The sequence below is a fragment of the Periophthalmus magnuspinnatus genome, chromosome 17 (assembly GCF_009829125.3).
Source record: "Periophthalmus magnuspinnatus isolate fPerMag1 chromosome 17, fPerMag1.2.pri, whole genome shotgun sequence".
In the NCBI taxonomy this organism is placed as follows: Eukaryota; Metazoa; Chordata; class Actinopteri; order Gobiiformes; family Gobiidae; genus Periophthalmus; species Periophthalmus magnuspinnatus.
The window spans coordinates 19,256,774-19,281,683 of record NC_047142.1 but is presented as its reverse complement, the minus strand read 5'-3'; the positions used below and the strand labels follow the sequence as shown (position 1 = coordinate 19,281,683).

General features: G+C 36.6%; 1 protein-coding gene across 1 annotated transcript in view; it reads right to left on the bottom strand.

Moving 5' to 3' along the window:
* The window catches only part of insra (insulin receptor a), an 80,695-nt gene that overhangs the window by 42,628 nt on the left and 13,157 nt on the right, over positions 1–24,910 (bottom strand). Inside the window, exon 2 of the mRNA XM_033983152.2 lies at positions 12,364–12,912. Coding sequence (XP_033839043.1) covers positions 12,364–12,912 — 549 coding nt within the window. The remainder of the gene's footprint in view (positions 1–12,363; positions 12,913–24,910) is intronic.

Genomic DNA, 24,910 nt, shown 5'->3' with positions numbered 1-24,910 from the left:
TGGTTCTCATCCAACAAGTTCCAACATGCAAAAATAGGACTGACATCTTGTTGCTTCTTCATGGTTCTTGATCAACTAAAATCGTATTAACATGCATAGGCAATATCAGATAATTCTAATACAAGTTCACTATAACCTCATGTTATGAAATAAAAATAAAATATTAAGATGCAATAATCCCATGTTCCAAAAGCAGTATGCAAACGTACACCGTTACATAGGCACACATCTGGAAAAAGTCACATGCAGTTCCATGAATTTATGTTTCCATAGTTCAGTAAATCAAGTTGAGGTAGAAGTAGATGCTAATTTAAATCAATATTTATTACCAATGCATACAGCTTAGCAGAGTTTTATGCATTACATCCTTGCAAAAGTTGAAAAAAAAAAAAAAAGTTTGTGTGAAGGTTTTTGGATCAAACGGAGGAGCACATTACAAATTGAAGCACTGCCAAGACCGAACAAAGGCGAAATACTTATAACATGTGCACAGCTGTCTGATCATGTCTGATTCCACTATTCATACCAAAGTTATTACAAACAGAAATATAGCAACAACGCCTCAATGGGCTTCAGATATTTGAGTATACAAACATTTAGTTTTAGAATATCCGATGTTGATTTAATTGCTTATTTTTCTGAATTAAAGTGACACTGCGCTGTAGAGCTGGGAACTGAAACTCTGTTCCAAGTAGAAACTGACAGAAAAGGTTCAGTAAGTATTGGTACCGAAACACCACAGATCATTCGGTGATAACTTTCGATTCAAAATGATTCTTGTCAGTCCTTGCAAAAGCGCAATTCCCAAGTAAATGTGGTGTAGTGAATATATCCAATAAGGAGCACGTATGAGTAAAGCTGTAGCTAAATGAGTCTGCATAAAGTCCTCCTCTGCTCAGGTGACCACATAGTAAGAGAGTAAATCTCATCTAAAGTGCAGTGTATGAAGAAAACAAAAGTGAAACTTAAGCGTGTGCGTAAGGCCATGTGATGGTCAGTAGTGTGCTCTGGTTCATTTGCGTATACATTTGTTTTGAGTTATAAGCATTTGTTTTGAGTTCTAACTGGAGGTCGTACAATCTAGTATAATGTTTTTAAAAAATGAATTAACATAGTTATAATAATATTGCCCATTAATTTACATTTACATAAAATACAGACACCAAAAAAAGAACTCTTCAGGAACCGGTATCAAAAAGCAGGTATTATTAAAGTATTTGTATAAAAAAAAAATTAAAACTCAAACAGTACCCAGCCCTACCGCATTGGAAGTGGCACATCATCATGACTCCATGGATATAGAAAGTTAAATATACTTTGGAACATTCTTTCTGGAGAAAGATATTTTATGCATTGAATATTATAACCAAAGGAACAACATTTCCATGGAAACAAGCAGGTGGAGGCCCTCTTCCAGGCCAAATAAGGGTTGGTTTGTGGAGATGTAAGCCGACTCACAGTAAAGAAGCATGTTTTCCTTCCTGTTTTTCAGTGCAATATAATTTTTTTGTTTTTTACAAAAAAAGGGGAGTTATTTTTTGGGTTAAAAAACTGCACATGGGGCTGTAAGTATTTTAAGGAGTAGTAGTTTATAGATCTGTCTCGTATCTTCAGGAGAACTAGCAATTTTTTATACAATTTCAACATTTTGGTTGCTACAATATGAAACCAGTTTTCCACAACAAACTCAAATGTGTGAAGAAAAAAACTGTAACCTGATTGGCTGAACATTGATACATGTGCAGTCTGATTCCAGGAATAAAGAATGAAAAATGTCAGACACTACCAAAACAAAGTTAAGAGCAGCTGTTTAAAGTTACATTTTTATATTCATTGCATTGGCACATGTAGGCCCAGATTTGGAATTTTCCTTCCTAGAAAACAAATACAGCTTTTGAAAAGTAAAAACAAAACACACAAACAAAAAACCTATGAAGCTTATGTCACTTCACTTTCAGGCAATTTCACTCACCATGGTTGAAGTCCTACATTTGATTAAAAATGCTATATCCATGCCAAAGATCTAGTAACTTACTCAGTCTTCTTTCATTTTGAACACCTATGTGGGATAGCACTAAATTGTTAACACTTGTTAAAGGGCTTCTACCCATTTTTCTATGTATTTCGCAGACTCTGTCTTGCCCCAGTACATATATATTGTATAAGCAGCTCTTGAGGCCAAAATCAGTCTGTATCTGCTAATTATAAAGCATTTTCTTTTCTGAGCATCACCGTTGCATGATCATTGTTGCCAAAACCCTGTTCTGGTCTCGTAGGTGTGAAAAGCATTAATAAACTCATTGTGGTGAATAATTAGAATTCTCTGAATGCATAAGTTAGGTAAGGAATAACTTTGGACCCTGAAACATTTGAAATTAATTCAATTCATTTTATTTTTGTAACGCCCAAAATCACAACAACAGTTGTCTCGAAGGGCGTTCATGTTTTGGTTGATGGGGGAAACCGGAGTACCCGGAGGAAACCCATCCAGACACGGGGAGAAACATGCAAAAGTCCACACAGAAAACCTGGGCGACCCGGGGATCGAACCAAACCTTCTTGCTGTGAGGCATGAGTGTTGCCACTCAACCACCATGCTGCCTACACACAAAAACAAACAGGAAAAAATTAACTAGTTCTGTTTTCCATGTTTTTAAGATGGTAAAAATAAGGTACAGAGGCTTTAAAATTGATTCCCTTTTTTGTTCTGCTTTTCTCAATTATTTAGCAAAGAAAGCACACATCACATTATAATACTTCACCTCTGCAGCTAATCTGGTCCCATCAGAAAATCTATGGCCTTTATCTTGTTAAAGGGGCCCAGACCATATGTCCATATAAACAATGAATTGGGTTTGCTGGTCTAAAGTTACATGTGAAACAGCAGTTCAGTCTGGAAAAACACCACTGCAGTTTGAAGACCGACTGTCTGACAACTGGTTTTCAATAATAAAGTGAAAACTCCAGCTTGCTTTTATTTCATTACTACTCTCTGTATAATCACAACACTTTTCCTTTTGTCTCCTTTAAAAAAATTATAATAATGAAGTATCTATTTTTCTATCGACCCATCCATTTAGCATCTATAGTTTTTCCATTATCACTCGTCTAGGTATGCATTTTAGCAACCCCAGTGTAAGTTATAATTATTATATGCATTTTTTTTGTACAGAAAACTTTCTTTGTCACATCAAGCACAACCACACATACTTTGACCTTGTTGGCATATAAACTTGTTCAAACATACTTGAATGAGTCCATAAAATAAACACTCAATCTTTCATTGCCGTCTCGCACTCCAGGGGCAGCTTCCATCCAAAAATAATAACCCGTCGTAACAATATCCTGCCATGTCCCTACAGTGTACTCAAACTAGTGGCTAAGATGGCGTGGTTTTCCTGCATTGCTGACCTCCCGGGTTCAGCCAGTGGTATATTTGGTCACTTCAAAGGGTCAGAGCCGCGAGACTAGGGTTGAGGCTCATGTCCCAGCGTTCATTCATATTTTCAGGGTGGAAAGTGACCAAAACAAAGCCCGGAAACAATCTAGCAGAGGGCTTCCTGGATCTATGCTGGAGTATTGTTGAGAGTGGGGAAGGCGCCACAGTGTAGAGATCTGTGTGGGAGGGGTGGACCCTTGAGAGTCCCGGGTCAGGATTCTATACTGGACTAGGGCCACCTTTGACCTTTCACCTTCTGGTCACATGTTTAAGTGGTGACAAACAAAGATGCCCATTTGAGCAATTGTCTATATTATGTAACTGGGTCCAAAATACATTTATAAATATTTTGCCTAATATTAAGAAAAAAATAATACACCAATAAACAAAGTAAAAATGCATGCATATACATGCATTTTGTATCATAAGCCTCTTCAGACAAAATTCCAGTGATTTGTCTGAACTGTTACACTATTGTCATCTGTATCCCAGATTGACCCTGGCTTCCTCCAATAGCGCCAGTACCACTGATGGATGGCTTCATATTCGCGATTACACCACACTGTTACTCCTGTCTCCAGGCACCAGCCAAAACAATGACCCTGTCCAGTGTCCACTCGGTGCAGGTGACGTGACAAATTTATAACTCATTTTGTATACACACATGCAGTGACCCTGACAGAGGTCCACATCCGATGGCGTCTGATTGGTTGAAGCATGGTCATGTGATTTCACTCAGGGGTAAATTGAGATCATAGAAACAGCATTAGGACCTCACCTGAGCCACAAAGACTTGTGATTCAAAGCAATTCCAATCGTGAAGCCAAAAGTGACAGCAAGGACAGGACGCTTTCTTCTACAACTGCTGGGATCAAATAACCAGATGAATGGAGTGACCAAGCTCTACACACATTTCATCTAAAACATTCATTAGAGTTCATAAGGACCAGCTTGTTTCCTTTATAATTAAACCATCAGTGATGTCAATGAAGACAAGTAACTATTTTTAACCAAGACAAAAGTACAAACCAGGTCTAAAACCGGTCTGGGGTTTCAAATAAAGTCATTAACTGGACGATGTATAGCTATTTACTTAGCCTTTATGAAGTCTATTTTTACACTTAGTACATGAGCTAAAAATATATGGAAACCTACAAAACAGGAGGTTTTAAAGATGCACTATATAACATTTAGATGGAGAAATAAACCTTGAAAAACATGCATTCTTACCCGGATTTTCTACCAGGAGCGTCATTTCATATTATAGGCAAAGCTACATATGCATGGATTTTTAAAAAATGTCAATTTACATCAGGGAGAACAGAGCTGCTCCTGCAACTCAAGCCTCTGTATATTCTCACGTTTAAAAACCAAACTGTCTTATATTGCTTACATATTCATTGCTGATTGGATGAATTAAGTTTTAAAACTATACAAAAGTTTACAAGAGGGACAACGCTTAGCATAACAATAACAAGTTGTGGATGTGGTGATCACATTACTTCAGCTACTTACCATTTCACTTTTGGTGTCTGCACTTTATACGCCCTTTCCTTCATAAGTTGTCCTTGTAAAGTTGCTGTTTGACATCGTGGAGTGTATTATATTTATCCCCCGCGGCTATAAACTTTTCGCAGTCCATCAAGAGTCATTGCCCGAGTCCCAGGACGTGATGCATGTTGTTTATGTGACTGTGGTGTTTTTAGAGAACATATTTTGAAAGGGCATTCAGGACTCCAGACTAACAATTTCAGTTGGGGGCACCAAAAGTCATTGCTTATTTAAGTCATCATAATATATTGTCCTTAAATTGCTTCATGAATAAGGGCTAAATAAATTATTTGGTTAATTACCTTTACCTGGATATACTATTCATACTCTATACTACACATTTAATAAAGAAATAAATTCACAAAATAATATCTCAATAATTACATAAATTTAAAGTTTGTTTTAAAGTTTTGTTTATTTGACCAAATAACATTAACAGTTTGCCTTGTCTGTAAATTAAAACAGAATTACTTAAAACCTATGAGTTTAAAGAAAAAAACCCCAAAACTAATAAATACTGGCTTTAATAAAAAGGTCTGTGGTTTTAAGGATCTTTACAGTTGACTATAGTAAGTGCAGCGGGAGACCTCTTAATTTCAATTTCAATAGTTGAACTTTGACATCTTTTGCCATTTAGTTTAATTTTCTTTTTTATATTGCACATCGGTAGCCACATTGAAGTAATTGAACACATTGTGAAAAATCTACAGGTTTTATGCTGCTCTTTAGTATCCAAGTTCACAAATAGATAAAAAAAAAAAAAAAAAGTCACACTTAAGCTTTGTGCACCAGAACGCAACCTGACAATGGCCTCAGCTCTGACTGGCTTCAGCGGCCTGGTCAGAGGTGAGAGTGAGTGAATTAACTTTTTTTTTTTTTTTTTAGTTTTTATCAATCAGTTTTTATCTAATTTTTATCTTGTTCAGTGTCCTTGGGTGTTTTGAAAGGCGCTTATAAAAAAATGCACTATTATTATTATTATTAGTTGTCAATTAAAACAAGTGTGTTTTAAGTGTGTTTGATATTTTTTAAACCACATTTATAATGAGAAGAGAGGACACATAAAAACGACGTGACAGGGTGCACCGATGTGCCCAAGGAAAATATTTAGTCGCACCAGGCAAAATTTTAGACTCATGTGCACCCAAACTGGTCCCTGGCATCGGAAGTTTATTTTGACACCATGTGCCTTTTTGTTCGATCTTCCGACCAGTTGAAATGAAAGGCGATTCCTGTGCTTACACGCTGTTGCTGCTTTGGTGTAAATTGGGGGTTACTGTGAGTGGGATCACCTCTCCACAGAACTGACCTGTAACTAGAACCAGGAAGCGCTACCTGCTTGCCTTGATACAAATACAGAAGTTTAATGCCCTACTGTGGAACATTCCAGGAAAACCAATAACATCTTCATGGAGACAGGCAAGTGTCAGACCTCCCCACGAGAAAAATCGCATAGTGCACTGCTCACTTTATGGGTTCAACTGCCAAGACATTTACAATGTTGCCAAAAATCAACTTCTAAATGTCTGAATAAAAACTTGGAATATCCTCCTCTGAGGTGTTTACAGCCAAATAGTCAAATAACAGTGATTACCAAACCATAATAAAGTGCCCATTTTCACAGAAGAGGACTGGCAGCTTGGACTCCCATTCAACCTAAATGGAGCGTAATATTGCACAGTACTGATAAGAATTTCAAAAGGAAATAGCGTTTATTTGTGCCACATAAAAGATTGGGATGAAGCAATTATGATAATAGGCAGAGCCAACTTTGAGAATGTATTCAACTTACAATATAAACTATAAACAAATAAATAATGCAACATATATACTTTAATTTTCTTAGTATAGATTGATGGTTATAATTAAAACAATGCAAGCTCACAAATAAGCACAAAGGTTACAGTTTTATATTATAGTGTTAAATTTAAATACACAGATAAGACAGCTTCCTGCTAATGGAGCTTGGGATTGTGACGTCACATCTCAAAATATTCAGTACACCATGTTTTTGTTTACGTTTTAATGTTGTTTTGACTAATATAGCTCTATGAGAGTTTAGCACTACTCCCATAAACATGGTGGATTTCGTGATATTGACTGTTTTTTTAACATTACATCCCCAACTCTACTAATGCATATCTTGAAAATAAATTGTCAGTTTAATCAAATAAATTACTCGTTTATGAACACTAAATAGTTCAAAAGTTCAGATCTGATCATACGTGTAATGTCTTATGTCAACACTGTTTTCAATTTAACCTAAAATTAGAACAAAAATATAGAAAAACATGAGCAATAATGAGGACAAATTTTGACTTTATATAAAAAATATAAAACATGGAACGTGGTGATTTCCATTTGCCACTTTGTAAAGCCTCAGTTTTTCTATCTGCAGCCAAATCTAATCAGCTTTTTCTAATGAGCAACTGCTGCCACCGCGCTCCGCCACTTTGCAGAGGGGACGCGCCCAATTTAGCGCAAAACGACGGCAAATTAGTGGTGGCTTCTGTCGACCAGCTCAAACAGCCGCAGACGTAGGAGCTGGGCTGAAAGTGAACGCCAAAGTAGAGTCATGTGTTTTGGAAAATGAAAATGACTCCAAATGACCTCTGCGGGTGTTAGTGGTTCCTCTTCTCCACACAGGAACTGCAACAATGTTTTGTTTTTTTTTACCTCTAGTAATATCTTCTTTAGGAACTTAGGTTTGAAGAAAGACTAAAAAAGCTTTTGTGAAAAAATGTAATTAATTAAAAGGTGCACTATAAGGTTGTCAAAAGTATTGAAAAATCTGATATTAAATCAATACTAAAACTAGTTTCGAAACTAGATACTCATTTGAGCAGGTATCGATACTAAAATGGTCACATTCACAGGACAGAAATTAAGCTTTCCTGAATAGTTTTCAAATGACCTTGAGCTGTATCAGAACAAGTACATAGACTAGTATACACCCATGGACCACTATGGAAACTACCTGGACGACTGAGGGATGACACAGATATACGGCCACATGGTAAAATAACAGAAAGTAGTACGATTTAATGTTGAAAATCACATTCTAATGTCCAAAGAAAGTACTGAGTCTCTTCCTTAGTACTGAAATCGAGTTTGAAATGTTAGTACTGTGACAACACTAGTGCCCAATGTAATTTTTCAGGTTGTGTCCTTAGAGATATTATAGCTTTGCCTGGAATCTTAGGTACATTTAGTTTGTTTAACGTGTTATTTTACACAGTCAATTTCCAAATAAAAGTAAATGGAACCATATGACATGGTTTCAAAAGATTTACTCAAAGACACTGTACCTAATTTTTAACATTTCACGTTAAACTATTTGCAGCCGTCCAGAATTATTCCTCACTTTCCTAACTTATTCCTTGCTTCCCAGTCGTTCATCGTTACAGACTTATAAGTGCTTTTCTCAACTCTCAGAGGCCAAAGGAGTTTTAGAGTCATGGTAATGGTAACAATTAGCTTGCCAAGTGTGCCATCGCTAGTTCCTGGTTCACGGACAATAAAGATGCTTTATAATTAGATGCAAACAGCACGCAGTGGTCCCATTTTGATCCTATGAGTTGCTTTGACAATATCTGTACTGGGGCACAATGCTTACTTTAGCTCCTTTAATTTTGAAGTTTTAATATTCTCTTAATCTGGATAGGGTGGAAATGATCATTTTTAATTTGAATTTAATTTTACAAGTTGACCACAGTGGTGCACAACAATATAAACTGGAATAACCTGTTAAAACCTGCAATAAAAGTTTTACTAAGATAGTTAATAAAACAAAAGCACTGGTTCAGTGCAAATTAGGAAGATAATCCAGCTGCATAAAGTGAATTTGAGACCTCAATTACAGTGATGAGGACCAAGGGAAGCAGTAAAGTTTAGGAAAAGTGGTGCGTAACAACAGTGAGCCCATAAAAGCCATTACGGGTGGGTCTGAATGAGTCTGCGGTCGGGAGAACGGCTTAACGGCTCTTTTCATGCTTTAGTGAGAGTGGGCACCAAACCACCGCTGTAGACCACAAGACCACAGCCATGCACAAACCAGGGCCAGACCAAGACCTGAGTCCAAACCAGGTTAAAACCAGGCCCAGAAACCAAAATGGAAGTCTAAACCAAGCCTCGGGGCTCTAGATCTAGATCCAGAGACCAAGATCAGAGTCCAAGCCAGATGCAAACCAGGTCTAGAGACCAAGACCGGTGTCCAAACCAGGCAGAGACCAAGACTGGAAACCAAACTAGGCCCAGAGATCAAGACCGGAGTCCAAACCAGGATTAAGATCAGAGTCCAGACTGTGCCCAAAAACCCAGAGAAGAGTACAAATCAGTCTAATTCAGGGTTTCAAAAACTGGGGATAATTTAAGGCTTCTCATACCTAGGCCTGTAAATGAAATTAGGATAATTCAGTAAATCCTTTTATTATAGGGTCACTATGTAATTTCTGCATAGAGATTTTATTACTTTGCCTGGAATATTCCACAGTATGACATTAAACACAACCATCTCCATGGAGATAAGCAGGTGATGTCACAGATCAGATCTGTGAACAAACATTAAGGTTTAATGCCATACTATGGAACACTTTAGGCAAACCAGGATACAAGCAGGTGGCAAACCCTCCTACAGAAAAGTTACATAGTGCACCTTTTAATGTGCCATATTGCAAATAGAACATGAATCATGGATAAATAGCGCAAGGAAACAACAAATAGGAAGAGTGACCTACTTGTGCAAATTAAAATAAAAATATTGCTTCATCTCTAAAGTATTTAACGATAAGTCTGTATAGTAATTATTATGATTATTCAAAGCCTTTACCCTTTAAGCCACATGTATCAAACTCAAGGCCCGCGGGCCAAATGTGGCCCTCCACATCATTTTATGTTGCCCTCAACAGGCTAAATTAAAAGGTATAATGGTCTTAACATGTCATTTTATCAAGAGATACACAGTTACACAGACATATTTTTACATCTATGCAAATGAATATACAATATTTGAAACTTGAATAAGTAATAAATACAGAAACGGTTAATTAAAAGTTAAAAAGATAGTTGCATTTATTTTACATCTGGCCCTTTGAGGACAGACATTTTGCTGATGTGGCCCTCGGTGAAAATGTGTTCGATACCTCTGCTTTAAGCTAACCACATCTACAATTTACACAAACAGTCCATGTGGGCCTATTGCGATCACTATCAATCTGTATTAAGTAATTATAGGCTGAAGTAAAGCAGCAGATCTAGTCAAAAGCAGAAAGTAACCCAGCTGTACAGGGCCTGGACCAAACAAACAGTGGCCTACCGATAAGAGGCTTTAAAACCACACACACATGCACACACACAGGGAAGCAATGTAAACAAGAGTTGCGCAACGCAGCCTCACAGTTCAAGAGTCTATGACAGATTTTACTAGCACTTGAACTTCAACTATGCTGGCAATAAGGGAGAAAATGACGTAGTAGTTTTACAGTGACAACACAGATAGAGATAGTGAATGTATTTGATAAATTTGGAATGAATAGCAATAATAATATCATATGGTACTGAGTGGTTCTTTGACATTTAATAGTAGTTGAAATACTGTAGTAGAATATTTTGGCAATTAGGGGTGGGTGATACTGACAAAAACATTGATGATGATTCTTCCATAACGATAATCAAATGATCAGCAATGTGCTAAAACAGGTAAGTATAAGTTGAGGTTTAAATATCACGTGTAAAATTACTGTACAATTACCACAAAAGTGCAGAAAGTTATAACCTTGTTTAAACATATTTTACTGTATTTTTATTTTGATTAGATGTATTTTGATATATATTAAAATTTTGCACTTGCGCTGAACCAGAGCAAAGGTCTATGTAGTTCCTTTTTTGCTTAACCACTTTGCTGCAACAATGCAACAACTAAAGAGCTTACCTTTTAATATTATAAACATACCCCATAAAATTGCCTAGAAAAGCTAATTGTAAGTTTTGAGCTTACAATTATCATGTAAACACTGGCAAAACAAAGTGCCTTTAGTTGTGCAATAATAAAGTAATAGAAGTTGGATTGGAATAGTTGGGAGTGGCGCTGGCACTGAGACATGTGAAATTGTCAGGTTTCGTTGCTTCAAGGTAATCATTGTGTGTCAGTAATGCTTTTAAATGTATGAATCAGGTCCCCATTTAGCTAATGCTCAATAATATGATGTCGTTTTTGATAACGTGTTACTCAAACCTGGTTGTAGTTTTTGTCCCTACACTTGATCTCTATGTAAACTCATAAACTCAAGTATTTCAGGTTTAGCAGATTTGAATCATGGATGTATTTGTGTCTTTGTTTATATCTACACTGTGTTATTTTCCATCCAGAGCTCCACACGTCCGACTGGTTCAATGTTTACAGTTGTCATAGAAATAACTGTACATGTTTCAAACAATAATACAATGCAATGAGTTTCAGATTTGGTAAACAAACTATCCATGGGTTTGAGAAAGATCAAAATTAGGACCATCTCAATTATGATTAACAATTCGAACCAATTACATTTTGAATGTGAAAAAGTCCTCAAAATGTTGCATATAACAAACTGAAAGCCATGAATTATAATTGTTTTTTAAACTGCTAGCATCATAACTTTTTTTTTTTTTTTTATGTCTGAAAGTTGTCTGAAAGTTCAAGGCCATTTCAATCCTTCACAAATGCAGCACATTTGTGAAGGATGGAAAAGTTTGATCTGATTATTAGTATTGCCCACAGTCCATCCATTCCATGCTTAGTAGTTGACTCAAAATTAGGGCTACAACTAACTTTTTTTTTTTTTTTATTATTATTATTATTAGCTTACCAGTCAAACTATTAAATGATTAAAGTTTCTAAAGCAGGGGTGTCAAACACATTTTCACCGAGGGCCACATCAGCAAAATGGCTGCTCTCAAAGGGCCAGATGTAAAATAGATGTAACTACTTTTTTAATTTGTTAATTTGTTTTACTTATTACTTATTCAAGTTTCAAATATTGCATATTCATTTGCATCATACCTTTTAATTTACCATGTCGAGGGCCACATAAAATGATGTGGAGGGCCACATTTGGCCCCCGGGCCTTGAGTTTGAGACAAGGCTTCCAGATAGGAAATATTGATAAAAATCAAATAAATGTTTTAATTTATTTTAGCCATTTTAGCCATAGTCTGTATAGTTCAGATTAATAGACAATTAATCACAAGTATTCAGATTAATAGTTGCTGCCTTACTAAAAATTACTGACTTACTGGCAGATTTTTTCACATTTCTAATAAGACTGCAAAATATGATCCGATTCCCACCCTTCTCATTACATGCGTTCACTGTTGTAGCATTAAAAGCATTGGCTTACTTCTCTGGCAGTGCTTCTGGTTCCAGCACCTCTCGTTGAAGAGCCCGTTGATGGTGGTGGTCTGGCAGGTGGTCTTGCCCACAGCCGCCCCAGGGCAGACGTCTCCGCACTCTCTCTCGTTCTTATTAAACACAATGTAATTGTCCGCCACAGAGTCCAGAATCTTAGACCAATCTAACGTGGAGAGATAGCACAGATCTGGATTCTTCTCTATCCTCACTGCTCCTCGCGTGATGTTCATTAGATTATGCAGACCAATCTCTCGAAGCTGGATCATCTCGAAAATGACCAAAGCATAGTTAAAGAATAAATTGCTCCCACGTATCAAGGTGAGATTTGGGAACAGGTCGCTGAGGCTTTCTAAACCATAGACTCGAAACATGAGAAGGTAATCGGTGACAACAGTAAGCTTAGGGAAACTGACGCCACGGAAGTCCTCAGCTTTAGTCCTGAACATCAACAAGATCTTCAAGTGGCCTTCGATGATGGTGCAGTTCTCCAAAACCTGTAGATTTGTCACATTGTTCCTGATGTCTTTGCTCGAACAGACTGGAAGTGAGAAAGAGAGAGAGGGAAATGTTGTTATAAAACATAATAGATTTGTAGTACTACAGACAATATGCGTCTTGGAATTAAACTGTATTTTATGTTATAGTAAATCAAGATAAAAATGAAGAGAATTTTGTGGATTTTTTTACATACTTAATTTTACATTTTTTCTTACATATAAATTCAACCAAGTAATATAAACAATTATCATGGTGATCATGATGCAATGTGCAAATATGTTTTGGTTTTTTGAGGGGTTTTTTTAGCATATCGGCTATTGGCCATGAATCTCCAGTGCAGGCCGATATTTTTTTAATTGCATAATTTGGGGAAAATAATCAAAGCCTGCCCTACATTTCAGCCCAAAAATTCCACAAAGCTTATGGACTGTCGGCTGCTCTGGATTCTGAACAAGTGGATTGGTATCGGCCATGAAAAAAAACATATCAGTCAAACTCTAATTATCATTTATAACCAACCTTTTTATTTCTTGCACAGAAGTGTGAAAATGGCAAGTTACATGAAAATTATACATTCTTGAGTTATTCCAGTTTTTTTTTATCCAATACATTTCGATGTGGTAAGAGATTAGTGGGTAAAAATGCCTCGAAAATAAATGTATTTTTGTACACGTGAATCTCTATTCTTTACTAAACAAACAGATCTGAAAATGACTATTAGGTTTGATTATTGCTATTCTAAATAAATTAATCATAGCACATTTACTTAAAAAACTGACATGAAGACTTAAAATATTTATATGCAGTCATACAATCCTAAAAAGATTAACAATTTAACTTGGACGATTTCACTTGACTAATAGGTTAAACAAGGCGTCTACTGTGAAGCATGTTTGAGCATCATTTATGGTTTGGAGTGGGGTCCAAAATAGATCTCCCGGTAATTAGAGGGGCTATTTTTCCACAGAAACATGGTGGTTGTGTCTTCGGCCTGTGAAGAAGACCAGACCATCTTTGCTGACATTTTGTTTAGCAGCTGCATAACTGGCTGCAGGCCACGCTCCAATATGGACTACTGTCTGCTCATCTCTTCACAACACAAGAGAGTTATGGAGATTTCCCTCGCACACAACACACGTGCAGAGAAAACACCAAAAATTCAAAATATTTGAGTCCTGGAGGAGTTCTCAACATATGGTGCAAGAAAGAACACTTACTTTAGATTCAATAAAAGCTGGGTTTAGTCTGTCCCAAGTTGGGGGAAAATGGATATTTTAGTCCAGTCTCAGTTCAGTCTCAGTTTAGTCCTGGTGTAGTTCTTTTTCAGCCTTGGTTTTGTCTTGGTTCATTCCCGGTTTAGTCCCAAGAACAAACATGAAGTAAAGTAATTTTGGGTTAATGCAGAAACCTAAGTGCCCAGAATCTTGACTTAGGTTCTAGTTCAGTTCAAGGAATTAACCAGGACTGATATAGTCCACTTATGACTTATTTAATAAAAAATTATCATTTTATTACAGAAACAAAGCTTCTGCATTACAGAAAAAAATGTTCAAGCAGCATGGAAAACTGGATACATTGGTACCACAAACGCACTTTAACCATCTGGTGATGAACATTTAAAATCACACCTGCTCTTGTTTTTTTATGTTTTAAACAGACCTATGTAGTTATTTGTTTTATTTGTTTGTATTGTTTTGTATTTTAACAGGGCACTCATGACAAAGAGAGTCTGGTACTCCCAATGGGCTCTCCCTGTATGAATAAAGATAAATGAAAAAGACTTATGCACTTATTTTCTGTGGCAAGACATGATGTTATACACTGCCTATCCAAAAAAAAAAAGTTTTTCAGATAAAAAAAACAGATGAGTGGCCGGTCAGTTCTCGTAAGGACATAAAAAATTTGTTTTGATGAGAAGTATTTGTAAAATTGTGGACTATTTTCTATAATAATATAGTTGTCTGTGATGTATTATGAATGTTTCTTAATCTTTCAATCAATCACATAACTTTAGGCCCAATCAGATGTCTACTGTTTCTACTCTCTCTCTCTTCGTCTCTGTCTTGCTCTTGTGTAATTAATTACCTTATTACCTTATCTGCCCTCTTTTAAGATCCCTCATTTTATAATGTCTGACCTCACCATGTTTCCCTTAATGGTATTTAGAATTTAGCTATTGCACACCTAGCCATCAAAAAGACCATGCTCAATTGTCTTTTGATGTTAATAGGAGTCATCTGTCAAATCTTAAGTGATAGTTGTTCATGTCAGTGTGATGTTGGTGAATGTGATTGTTATGTTAGTGAAAGTCAATGCGATGTCTGTGAACATCATTGGGATGTTGGTGAATGTGATTGTTATGTATGTGAAAGTCAATGAAAAAATACAGTAAAAATCAAATAGCTTTTCCCAGGTATTTAAACACACTGAGTAGTGCATCGTTTCAGGGTTTGAGGACTCCAAACCGACCAGCTGTAAACAATGGACCAATTTCCAGATTTCAAAATTATGAGATAGTTATAAAATATATATTTGGTTTTATTTCTATAGTTTAATATACTGTTTTAGACATAGATTTTAGTATAAAGTTAAACTTTGCAACTTGAGTCACAACTGAGTAATATATATCAATAAACTATTCATTACTAAAATGGAGCATTTAAAAAACAAATATCTATCTGAGAGGGATTAGATTAGATTACAATACAAGTACGACAGGCACTAATTTTGGCAAAATAATTATTGGGAAGCATCCATACAACATATAATCACAGTAGCCTTCTATTTTTAGTCCTAATCTCTGAAGTATATTAAAGTGCCTGAACCAATACTGTGCTAAAGGTGCCTGTGCTTCTTCTGTGGAAATCACTGTAATGCGCGCTGTAAAAATGTTTTGGGTTACAGGGGCAACGCGGGACATTCCTGGCTGATTTTACAGTGCCTCCACAGTCGGGGCAGCTGGATGTTGTGTATTTGTTTATGTGGTCACCGCTGGTTAGTCGTGAGGGAGGACCAGGAGAGCTCGTCTTTACACTGCCGGGTCTTCTTACATCTGTTGCATAACATTACTGCAAACAAGGCAACAAGGGGGTTTTACATCCGGGTGGGAGATTTTTACTGTTTGAAATGTATTTTTTCTCAATAACCCAATTTATTTATTAATTTATATGACTTTCAATCTTTCAATTCCTATGCAAAAAACACAGAAGTAGGAGGGGTACAGTTTTTTTCTGAAGATGTGGGACAGCCCTCTACTCTGACTCTAGTTTTCAAATCTGATTCTGATTACGCCGCATTCCAAATTATTATGCAAATTGAGTTTAAGTGTCATAAAGGTAAAATGTTTTGTTTTCCAGTGAAACTCATGGATGGTATTGAGTCTCAGGGTTTTTGGGTCAGTGAAATCAATCTCAGGCACCTGTGCCAAATAGTTTCCCAGGTAAGTCCAATTAAAGGAAAAAATGCTTTAGGACGTTCCACATTATTAAGCAGACCACCATTTTCAAGCAACATGGGAAAGAAAAAGGATCTCTCTAGTGCTGAAAAGCGTGAAATAGTTGAATAACTCCATAAAACCTTAGATATTTCACGAAAACTTAAGCGTGATCATATTATTAAGAGATTTGGGGCTAATTCAGAGCACACATGGATTCGTGCATATAAAGGCACAATGAGGAAGGTTTCTGCCAGACAAATACATCAGATTAAGAGAGCAGCTGCTAAAATGCCATTACAAAGCAGCAAACTGGTATTTGAAGCTGCTGGTGACTCTGGAGTCCCGCGAACATCAGGATGTAGGATCTTCCAGAAGATTATGCACAAACAGTTAAGCATAAACCTTCAATTTGGAAAGAAGAAAAACTCATGGTGTGGCCCCCATCCTCCCCTGACCTCAATTGAGAACCTTTGGAGCATCCTCGAGCAAAAGATCTATGAGGGCGGGAGGCAGTTCACATCCAAACAGCAGCTCTGGGAGGCTATTCTGACATCCTATAAAGAAATTCAAGCAGAAACTCTCCACAAACTCACAAGTTTAATGGATGCAAGAATTGTGAAGCTCCTATCAAATAAGGGGTCCTATGTTAAAATATAACTTGAACTGTTAAGATGTTTTGTTTGAAATAGCTATTGATTTCAGTAATATGCTATTGCTTCTAATTGAAAAATAAACAAATGACCATTTTCAGTTCTTTACAACAATAACATGGTTTGAAACGTGTGCATAATAATTTGGAACAGTGCATTTTAAGTTTTTATTTTTGAAAAAATACTGTTATCATTGGGCAGTTTATTCAATAACATTTGAATCTTACTTTAAAGGTTGATGACTGTCATTTATATTGACAATTTGGCTAAATCTGAAAAAAAAAATAATTGGATTGCAGTGTAGCTGTGCATATGACTGAAAACTGCAAAGCCGTGAAAGTTTCAAAGCTGCAAAGTTAATTTTATTATGAATATTTATAGCAAAAGAAAAATATAAAATCTGTCAACTGGACAAAACGTTGTAGCCTCATCCAAGTGACCTCTTCAGTTTTGTGCGCCTGTGATTTTAATGTCTTTATTTGGGGTATAATTTTTTATTTATTTATTTTTTTAAGTGTCAAAAAATAGATAATAGACAATATTGGACCTTTTAGGCCGCACTCACTCTAAGACTTTAGAATAGTATCGTGCTCAAGCACAATTGTGGACCCATTACTCACACTCACACCTGGACAACAGAGCCACGGCCTGGTGACGTCATGATGCGGCATGGTTTGTTTTTTATATGTCATGCAACCGTGCTGTTGCGTTAGCGGTGAAAATAAGTTCAGCGGCACAAAATATCTCTTAAACAGTGAGGCAGATATGAGTCCTTCCGTGATACTCACTCTTCCGCAAGTGTATGGATTAAACAACAGTGTGAAGCAGCAAGGACAACAGGAGACGAGGCTTCAAAACTTCTGTCTGTCCACAGTCCTTATTGAAGGTGAGAGCAGATTTGTTGTGAGTATTGGAGTTCATTCACTTTTTCCTCTTATCCTCTATTCACTCCGAGCACAACACAGGCCTCGTAACCATAAATTGTGTGTGTGTGCGTGTACATGAGCAACCATGCTTTGGCCCACCTCCTCCAACCAGGCCAAAGTCCGAACTTTTGTACAAACAGGTCAAAATATAGCACATTAGGTCTGCAAGTTAGATGCTCTTCGTATCAACCACATCACTGCTACCGGTAAAGGGGGTGAACAGTCTTGTACACGACAACACACAACAACAACTTGGGATTCAAATCAATAACTTCACGGTTCTTGGACATATGCTTTACCCACTACTACAACCATCTCCATAGTATCCAAACAAGGATTTTTTTCCACTCCCCTGGCAAACCTTAACTAGTCCATACTGGAGCAATTATGTGAGGTTCAAATGGCTGTTTAAACAACAGGAGAAGGTGGTCTCCATCTATAAAAGTCGTTTGCTTTGTTAAACTAAACCACTGCCCTCTCTCTGTGTGTCTGCAGTCACAGAGGCATCACATAAATGACAAGCCACCAGCACACACTTAAATAACATGTGTAATGCTTTTTGAGTTTTGAGAGGACAATCCCACACTGTATCAATTGGTCTAATTTTCTTTGAGAGATTTGAAGGGGGGTATAGAATAACACAGATCTCAGGCACTCAGTCTGGTTAGAATTTTTTATTTTTTGGGTTTTATTTCAGTGATGCCATAATATGTTTTGTTAATGAATTATCACTTTCTCACAATTACCATTTCTTATATGGATTTCAGCAGCGCCCTGTCACTGTTTTGACAGAATAGTTTCAATTCCAGAAAAAAGCCTTGATTGCTATTATATACAGTTGAAACCGGAAGTTTACATACACTATATAAAAAGATATGCTTTTTTCCTCATCGACATGAAATCAGATTAAACTTTCAACGAGGATTACCAAAATAATTTCTATTTGCTAAATGCCAGAATAATGAGAGGAAGACCTTTTTAGAAGGCCTCATTCGTCATCTTCGAGGGACAAAGAAGGTAGATTACCATAATGGCGGTAAAATATTTAAAGACCCCCATGCCTCTGCTTTGAGATGCCATTTAAAGAGCCCCATGCCTCTGCTTTGAGATGCCGTTTGAATTTACATGATAGCACAATTGGTCACGGAGTTATGGTAATGGGAAGTCCGCAACCGTGCTCTCACTATTGGTGACGATAGCATCCGCCTCTATAGGGTTAAAAAGCCAGCTTACAGTTTGCAAGTGCAGATAGGCACAACAACCTGAATTTTTGGAGACATGTCCTGTTGTCTGATGAAACTAAAATTGAATCATTTGGCCATAATGAGCATCATTACGTTGACAACACCATCCCAAGTATGAAATACAGGGGTGACAGCATCATATTGTGGGGTTGTTTTGCTGCAGGAGGGATTGGTACACTTCACAAAATAGATGGTATCATGATGAAAGAACAGTATGTCGAAATACTGAAGCAACATATGAAGACATCAACCAGGAAGTTAAAGCTTGGGGGCAAATTGGTCTTTCAAGTGGACAATGACCTGGAGCATACTGCCAAACTGGTTACAAAATGGCTTAAGCATAACAAAGTCAATGTTTTCGAATGGCCATCACAAAGCTCTGATCTCAATCGTATTGAAAATTTATGGGCAAACTTGAAAAGGCATGTGCAAGCAAGGCAGCCTACACACTTCAGTTACACCAGGTCTAAGAACAAATGGGCCAAAATCCCTGCCAACTATTGTGAGAAGCTTGTGGAAGGATATCCAAATCATCTAACCCAAGTCATAAAGTTTAAAGATAATGGTGCCAAATACTAAAGAAATGTATGTAAACTTCTGACTGTGAAGAAAGTAATGAAAAATTCCATTCATTATTTAGCAGATAGAAATAATTTTGGTAATAATAATTTACCTAAAACAGGAAAAGTTTCAGTCTCAGATTTCATGTCAGACAGTGAGGAAAAAAAGCATACGTGTCTTTTATATAGTGTGTGTGTAAACTTCTGGTTTCAACTGTACATTTTGCTGTGTAGTTGGATACAAATGGATTAAATCAAGTTAAACCTTTTTTATTTGGACATTTATTATTTAAAAAATGCCTATAATTGATACAGGAATATGGTCTTACCTTCATGAAAGAAATGGATATTTCTATGATCTAAAAATTAGCCTATTGGAGGCTAAAGTTGAAATGTGATTGGTTTAAACCTGTGGACAGTAGCTCAATAGTGAACTGCAGAAGGACTGAGTGACCCTTTGAGAATAATTGCCGTAGCTGGTCCTGTCCAAGCTCAGGCTACAGCCAACACTGTATTTTTAGCAGCACATTCCCAATAGAGAATCTAATACACTCTGGCCGCACAGTAGTGGAACAGCATTAGAGTCACACAACAAGGCTGTCCCAGTGTGGAGGTAATGGGAGGTATTTTAAAGGGTGAAAGGATTGTTTTAAGATCTTAAAATGTGATTAAGATGGAGAACACCAGGGGCCAGTATTCCTATATCAATCGAGTGACAAGATCTATTTTGGTTGTGTAATTAATCATATTTTAAATAAGATACAATTGTCTGTGATCAGCCTGGTTCTTTTGAATTGAGTGTTCCATAGCCAATCCTCTGCCAGTAAATGCATGTTGTTTGGGTAAGAGTTCAGTCTTTCAGAGAAGTAACTATTTTCTGTATTCAAAAATGCAACGATTGAAAGTGTTTCTTATTAATGTTTAGTAAACAAAAACAACACTGTGTAATGGCAGTGGAATGTCACTTGGAAGAGTTCATGGAAGTTGAAAGTTAAAACTATACTTTTCCATGTTAATAGATGAGTTTTATGCATACTGTGGTGTATTATGGCCAAAGGAAAAACATTTCCATGGAAACAAGCAGGTGGAGGCCCTCCTCCAGGCCAAATAATAGTCATTTTTTTGTCAAGTTTTTGCCTCATCAAAAACCTATGACAAAAGATCTCTTCAGGTGGATTGAAAGTTCAGCATTACTTTTAATTATCAAGTAACTGAATCTGTATCAAGGACACAATTCCAATCAGTCCCAAGTATTGTTGTATGTACTGAATACAGCGTCATATTGAATGACACTGACATTGTAAACAAGAACATGATGTTGCTATGAGAGGAATAGACTTTTGAAATTTTACAAATAAGTGAGCAACAAACATGTTTGTTAACTCCTACAGGCAGACTACATATTTTGTTTAGTTTTCATGTTGTCCTGTGAAATGTATTGAAACTTTTTTTTTCTTGGTTGAAATAGTTGGAAAAATTGCTCTGCATTTACAAGAAAATTATTTGAAGAAGTTGCACGCAATTTGGTTCATGCAAATTTGAAGTCATTAATTGTGGATTGGAAAAGTATGAGTCAAATCCAGCAGACTTTTTTCAAATTTGCGCAAACAGAAAACAAAACTTTGGATAGAAGTTGTGAACCCACTTGTGTGTTATCATTTTCTTGGAGTTGCCAGACCTTGAGAAGGACAAGAGAACCACAACAAACAGGTGCATCCTTGAATATTAATGTCTACGTGTTGTTGAAAGGGAGAGACGAGTCAGGCACACAAAGGTTTCTATGGAGATGGGACAGACCGCCTATACATCACTTGCATTCACAAAAACAACATGTACTCACTACCCTCACCGGGACCATGAACTAGGGCTCAGTGATATGGGAAAAAACATCTAATTGTGATTTTTCTGAGGAGCACTGCCATTGCGATTAGATGTGCAATTTATTTCATAATAGATGTTTCAAGTTCACATTTTAAACACGTCCAAAAAAAACTGACAAAAACATTAAAATATGAACTGACAAACTAATATAAGAATCACATTTCAGAACATGTTTGTACAGATCAAAACTACAGGGTTAGCCAGTTTTATGCAGAATAAGACAGAATATTTTGTTGTTTGTGGAGGAAATTACAGTACTTCAAAAATTGCAGCTTTAGCAGTTACCTAAGTGGCTCCATTGAAATTGCGATTTCAGTTTGATTGAGGTTAATCTTGCAGCCCTACTGTGAACAATATGAAAGTCCAAACGCAATGGATATAATTTATCTAGCCAATTTTATTGTTGTTACGTTTTTATTTATTGTTATTTTTACTTATTTAATTAGTAGCTTATGAAGCACTTTGTAACTAGTGAAAAGCTCTATACAAGTAAAACTTCCTTACTTTTGCAAGATTTATGGTATCTGTGTAATCCCTCGGTCGCCCAGGTCTGATCCATAGTAAAAGCCAAAAGTAAATTCTGTCAACTGGACAAAAAGTTGTAGGAGTGAAGACATTTTGCTGCTCATCCAAACCGCTTCTTCAGTTCTGGTCAGAGTGCTGGTGGACACTACCTTATATCTATCTATCAGAAGGAAGGAGCTAACTAAACTAAAACTTGGAAACAGCTTTTGTTTTGACCAGAACTGAAGATGAGCAGCAAAACGTCTTCATTCCAACAACTTTTTGTCCAACTGACAGAATTCACTTTTGGCTTTACTAAAGACTAATGTATCATAAACACTAGTTTACCCATCATATTTATTTATTATAAGGTGTACTATGTAACTTTTTCTGTGGAGGATCCTGTGCTCCACAGAAACCAGTAGTGCGGGCGGGAAGGATCATTACCTTCAACAGCCTCACTCCGAACTGATTCTTTGTTTGCTATGATTCTTGCAGTTGGAATTCCTAATATGCAACTTGGCTCCAAATTCGCCCCTATAACTGCTAGCGTCGATGAGCCTCATTTGTCTGGAGCTGAACGCTATGAGTGACGTCACACCCTTAGTCCACTTCTTTATACAGTCTATGGTTAAATGCAGGGGTCAATAATTTCTACCATAACTGCATATGAGCTATACATGGACTTGATACTTACATAAATGTGCCACTCCTAATGCTAAATATACTACTGTTACAAAAACTGAACAAATACAATGAATCAAACTGACACTTAAGTCTCAAGCATGGACACAAATAGTCTATGAAACATTCACTGACATTAATCAATCAATCTTATGTACTTAGTGCTTCAGGTCAGACACATCAGCAGTGGATTAAGCCCTGTCAAAACAGTCAGTGAAGAACAGTTGAATGATTCATTACACACAAATCAGAATCACAATTCTAATGAGTACAATTACAAAATCACCATGACTGCAATCATTTAGGCTGCACGATGTCCTCTCCAGAGATCAACATATCCTGTTTCTATGGGGTCTTATGTAATGCTGGAGTTTAGACCTTTACAAACAGTAAGGTCTGTTTTTATATAAAGTTTGTTATTAATTGCTTCTTGCTCTGAACTGCATCTTGATGAAGTGAAAGAACAAAACTAAGCAGAATTGTGATATGTACTTCCAAAGTTGTAACACAGTATCAGCAAGGTCAAGATTAATAGGTTAACTGATTATCATGAATATTATTAAGTCACCGTATGAATTGCAAGAAGTAAAAAAATATATATTTGGGAAGAAAATTTTCAATTCAATATTCTAAAGTGCTTCTTATTTGGCTGTCCATGTCACTTCAACTTTACCCAATTATTCAGAAAGTTTGATTTCATGAAGCTGGAAAGTTAATGTATTAGATAATGTGAAATAAAAAGAAGTATATCACTGTTTGGTCATGGGCATCAATAACTGAATACCGACAACATTATAATGTTTACTCTCATAATTATCCTAAGGCTAAACTTTGATACTGTGACAACCTGACTAGAGTTACACAAACAACATGGCCTTAAAAACATTGACAAACACTCGCATTGCAACACTTCCCATGTCAAACGTCTTCAGCTCTGATGTTTGAGGCTCCGGATGCACAAAATGCCAAGGTCACTCAGAGACATGACGCTGCGTGATGTCATCTTAAAGGAGCGCTATAAAAACTAGTCAACTGCCAATAGTGAGAGCAGGTGAATGTGGGTCTGTTGGCCATAAAAACTATGTCATATGCTAAAGGATATTACATAAAATGGATGTCCCCTTTAAAGAAGAAGAGGTCACAGAAAAAGCTAAAAGAAATATGCGGCATGATGACAAACCCATATGTTTAATGCTATAGGCCACTACTTATATTTGTCCTGTACAGTGATGGATGCTTGGCCTAGCTCACCACATCAGGGTCAATGGGCTTTACCCTTTGACGAGCTCTCACCACCAATTAAATAAGGCAAGACATTTGTCAAGTCTTCAGCCAGAATTAGAGTGCCTGTTTTTAGAAGGTCACATAATTACAACTATTACAGCCCTATTAGGAAATACCCAAAGAGTCCACCACGCTATGTTACTACAACAGATGTCAAGATTACTCATCATCTTTAATAGAGGATGGATAAAGGCTTCAAAGGCCATTCAAATTAGCTAGCATTATTGTTAAAGTTGCACTGTGTAACGTTTCTCGTAGGTGGTCCTCCTCTTTCTTGTTTCTGTCAAGATGTTATTGCTTTGCTCCACTGTACGGCATAAAACCTTTCTACCTCCACTGAGACAAGTAATGGTGATGCCACCAAGCTAAGTTACAGGTCAAATCTGTGGAGAGGAGGCACTGTACACAATAAGAATACATGTTTCTGTAGGTATTTCTTAGTAGTAAAAATAACTGTAATTTTTTTCTTTGCACTAGTGGGAATTTTTTGTTAGCTTGTATCTATAATGAATCACTGAATTAGAAGAAAACTAACTATTTAAGTGTTGCGTTTTGTTATTTATTGCAGCTCAAATTTTTAACCATATTGTACATTTAAATTTGTTTTTGAGTGACAATTCTGCTTTATGGTTTAGTATCAACATTATCGTTTATCGTCTTCCTGTAAATTTGTACAATAGGCGTTCTTCACTGTATTTTTGAGCAATAAAAACTAATTGGATAATAATTCCATTCAAACATTCAAAGCAATAGCATCTCCATGAAGACAAGCATGTGGCGGTACAGGTACAAAAACATAAAATTAAATAAGACATATTACAGAGTCACGTAGGATTAAATTTAGGAGTAAATTTTAAAAAATTACAATA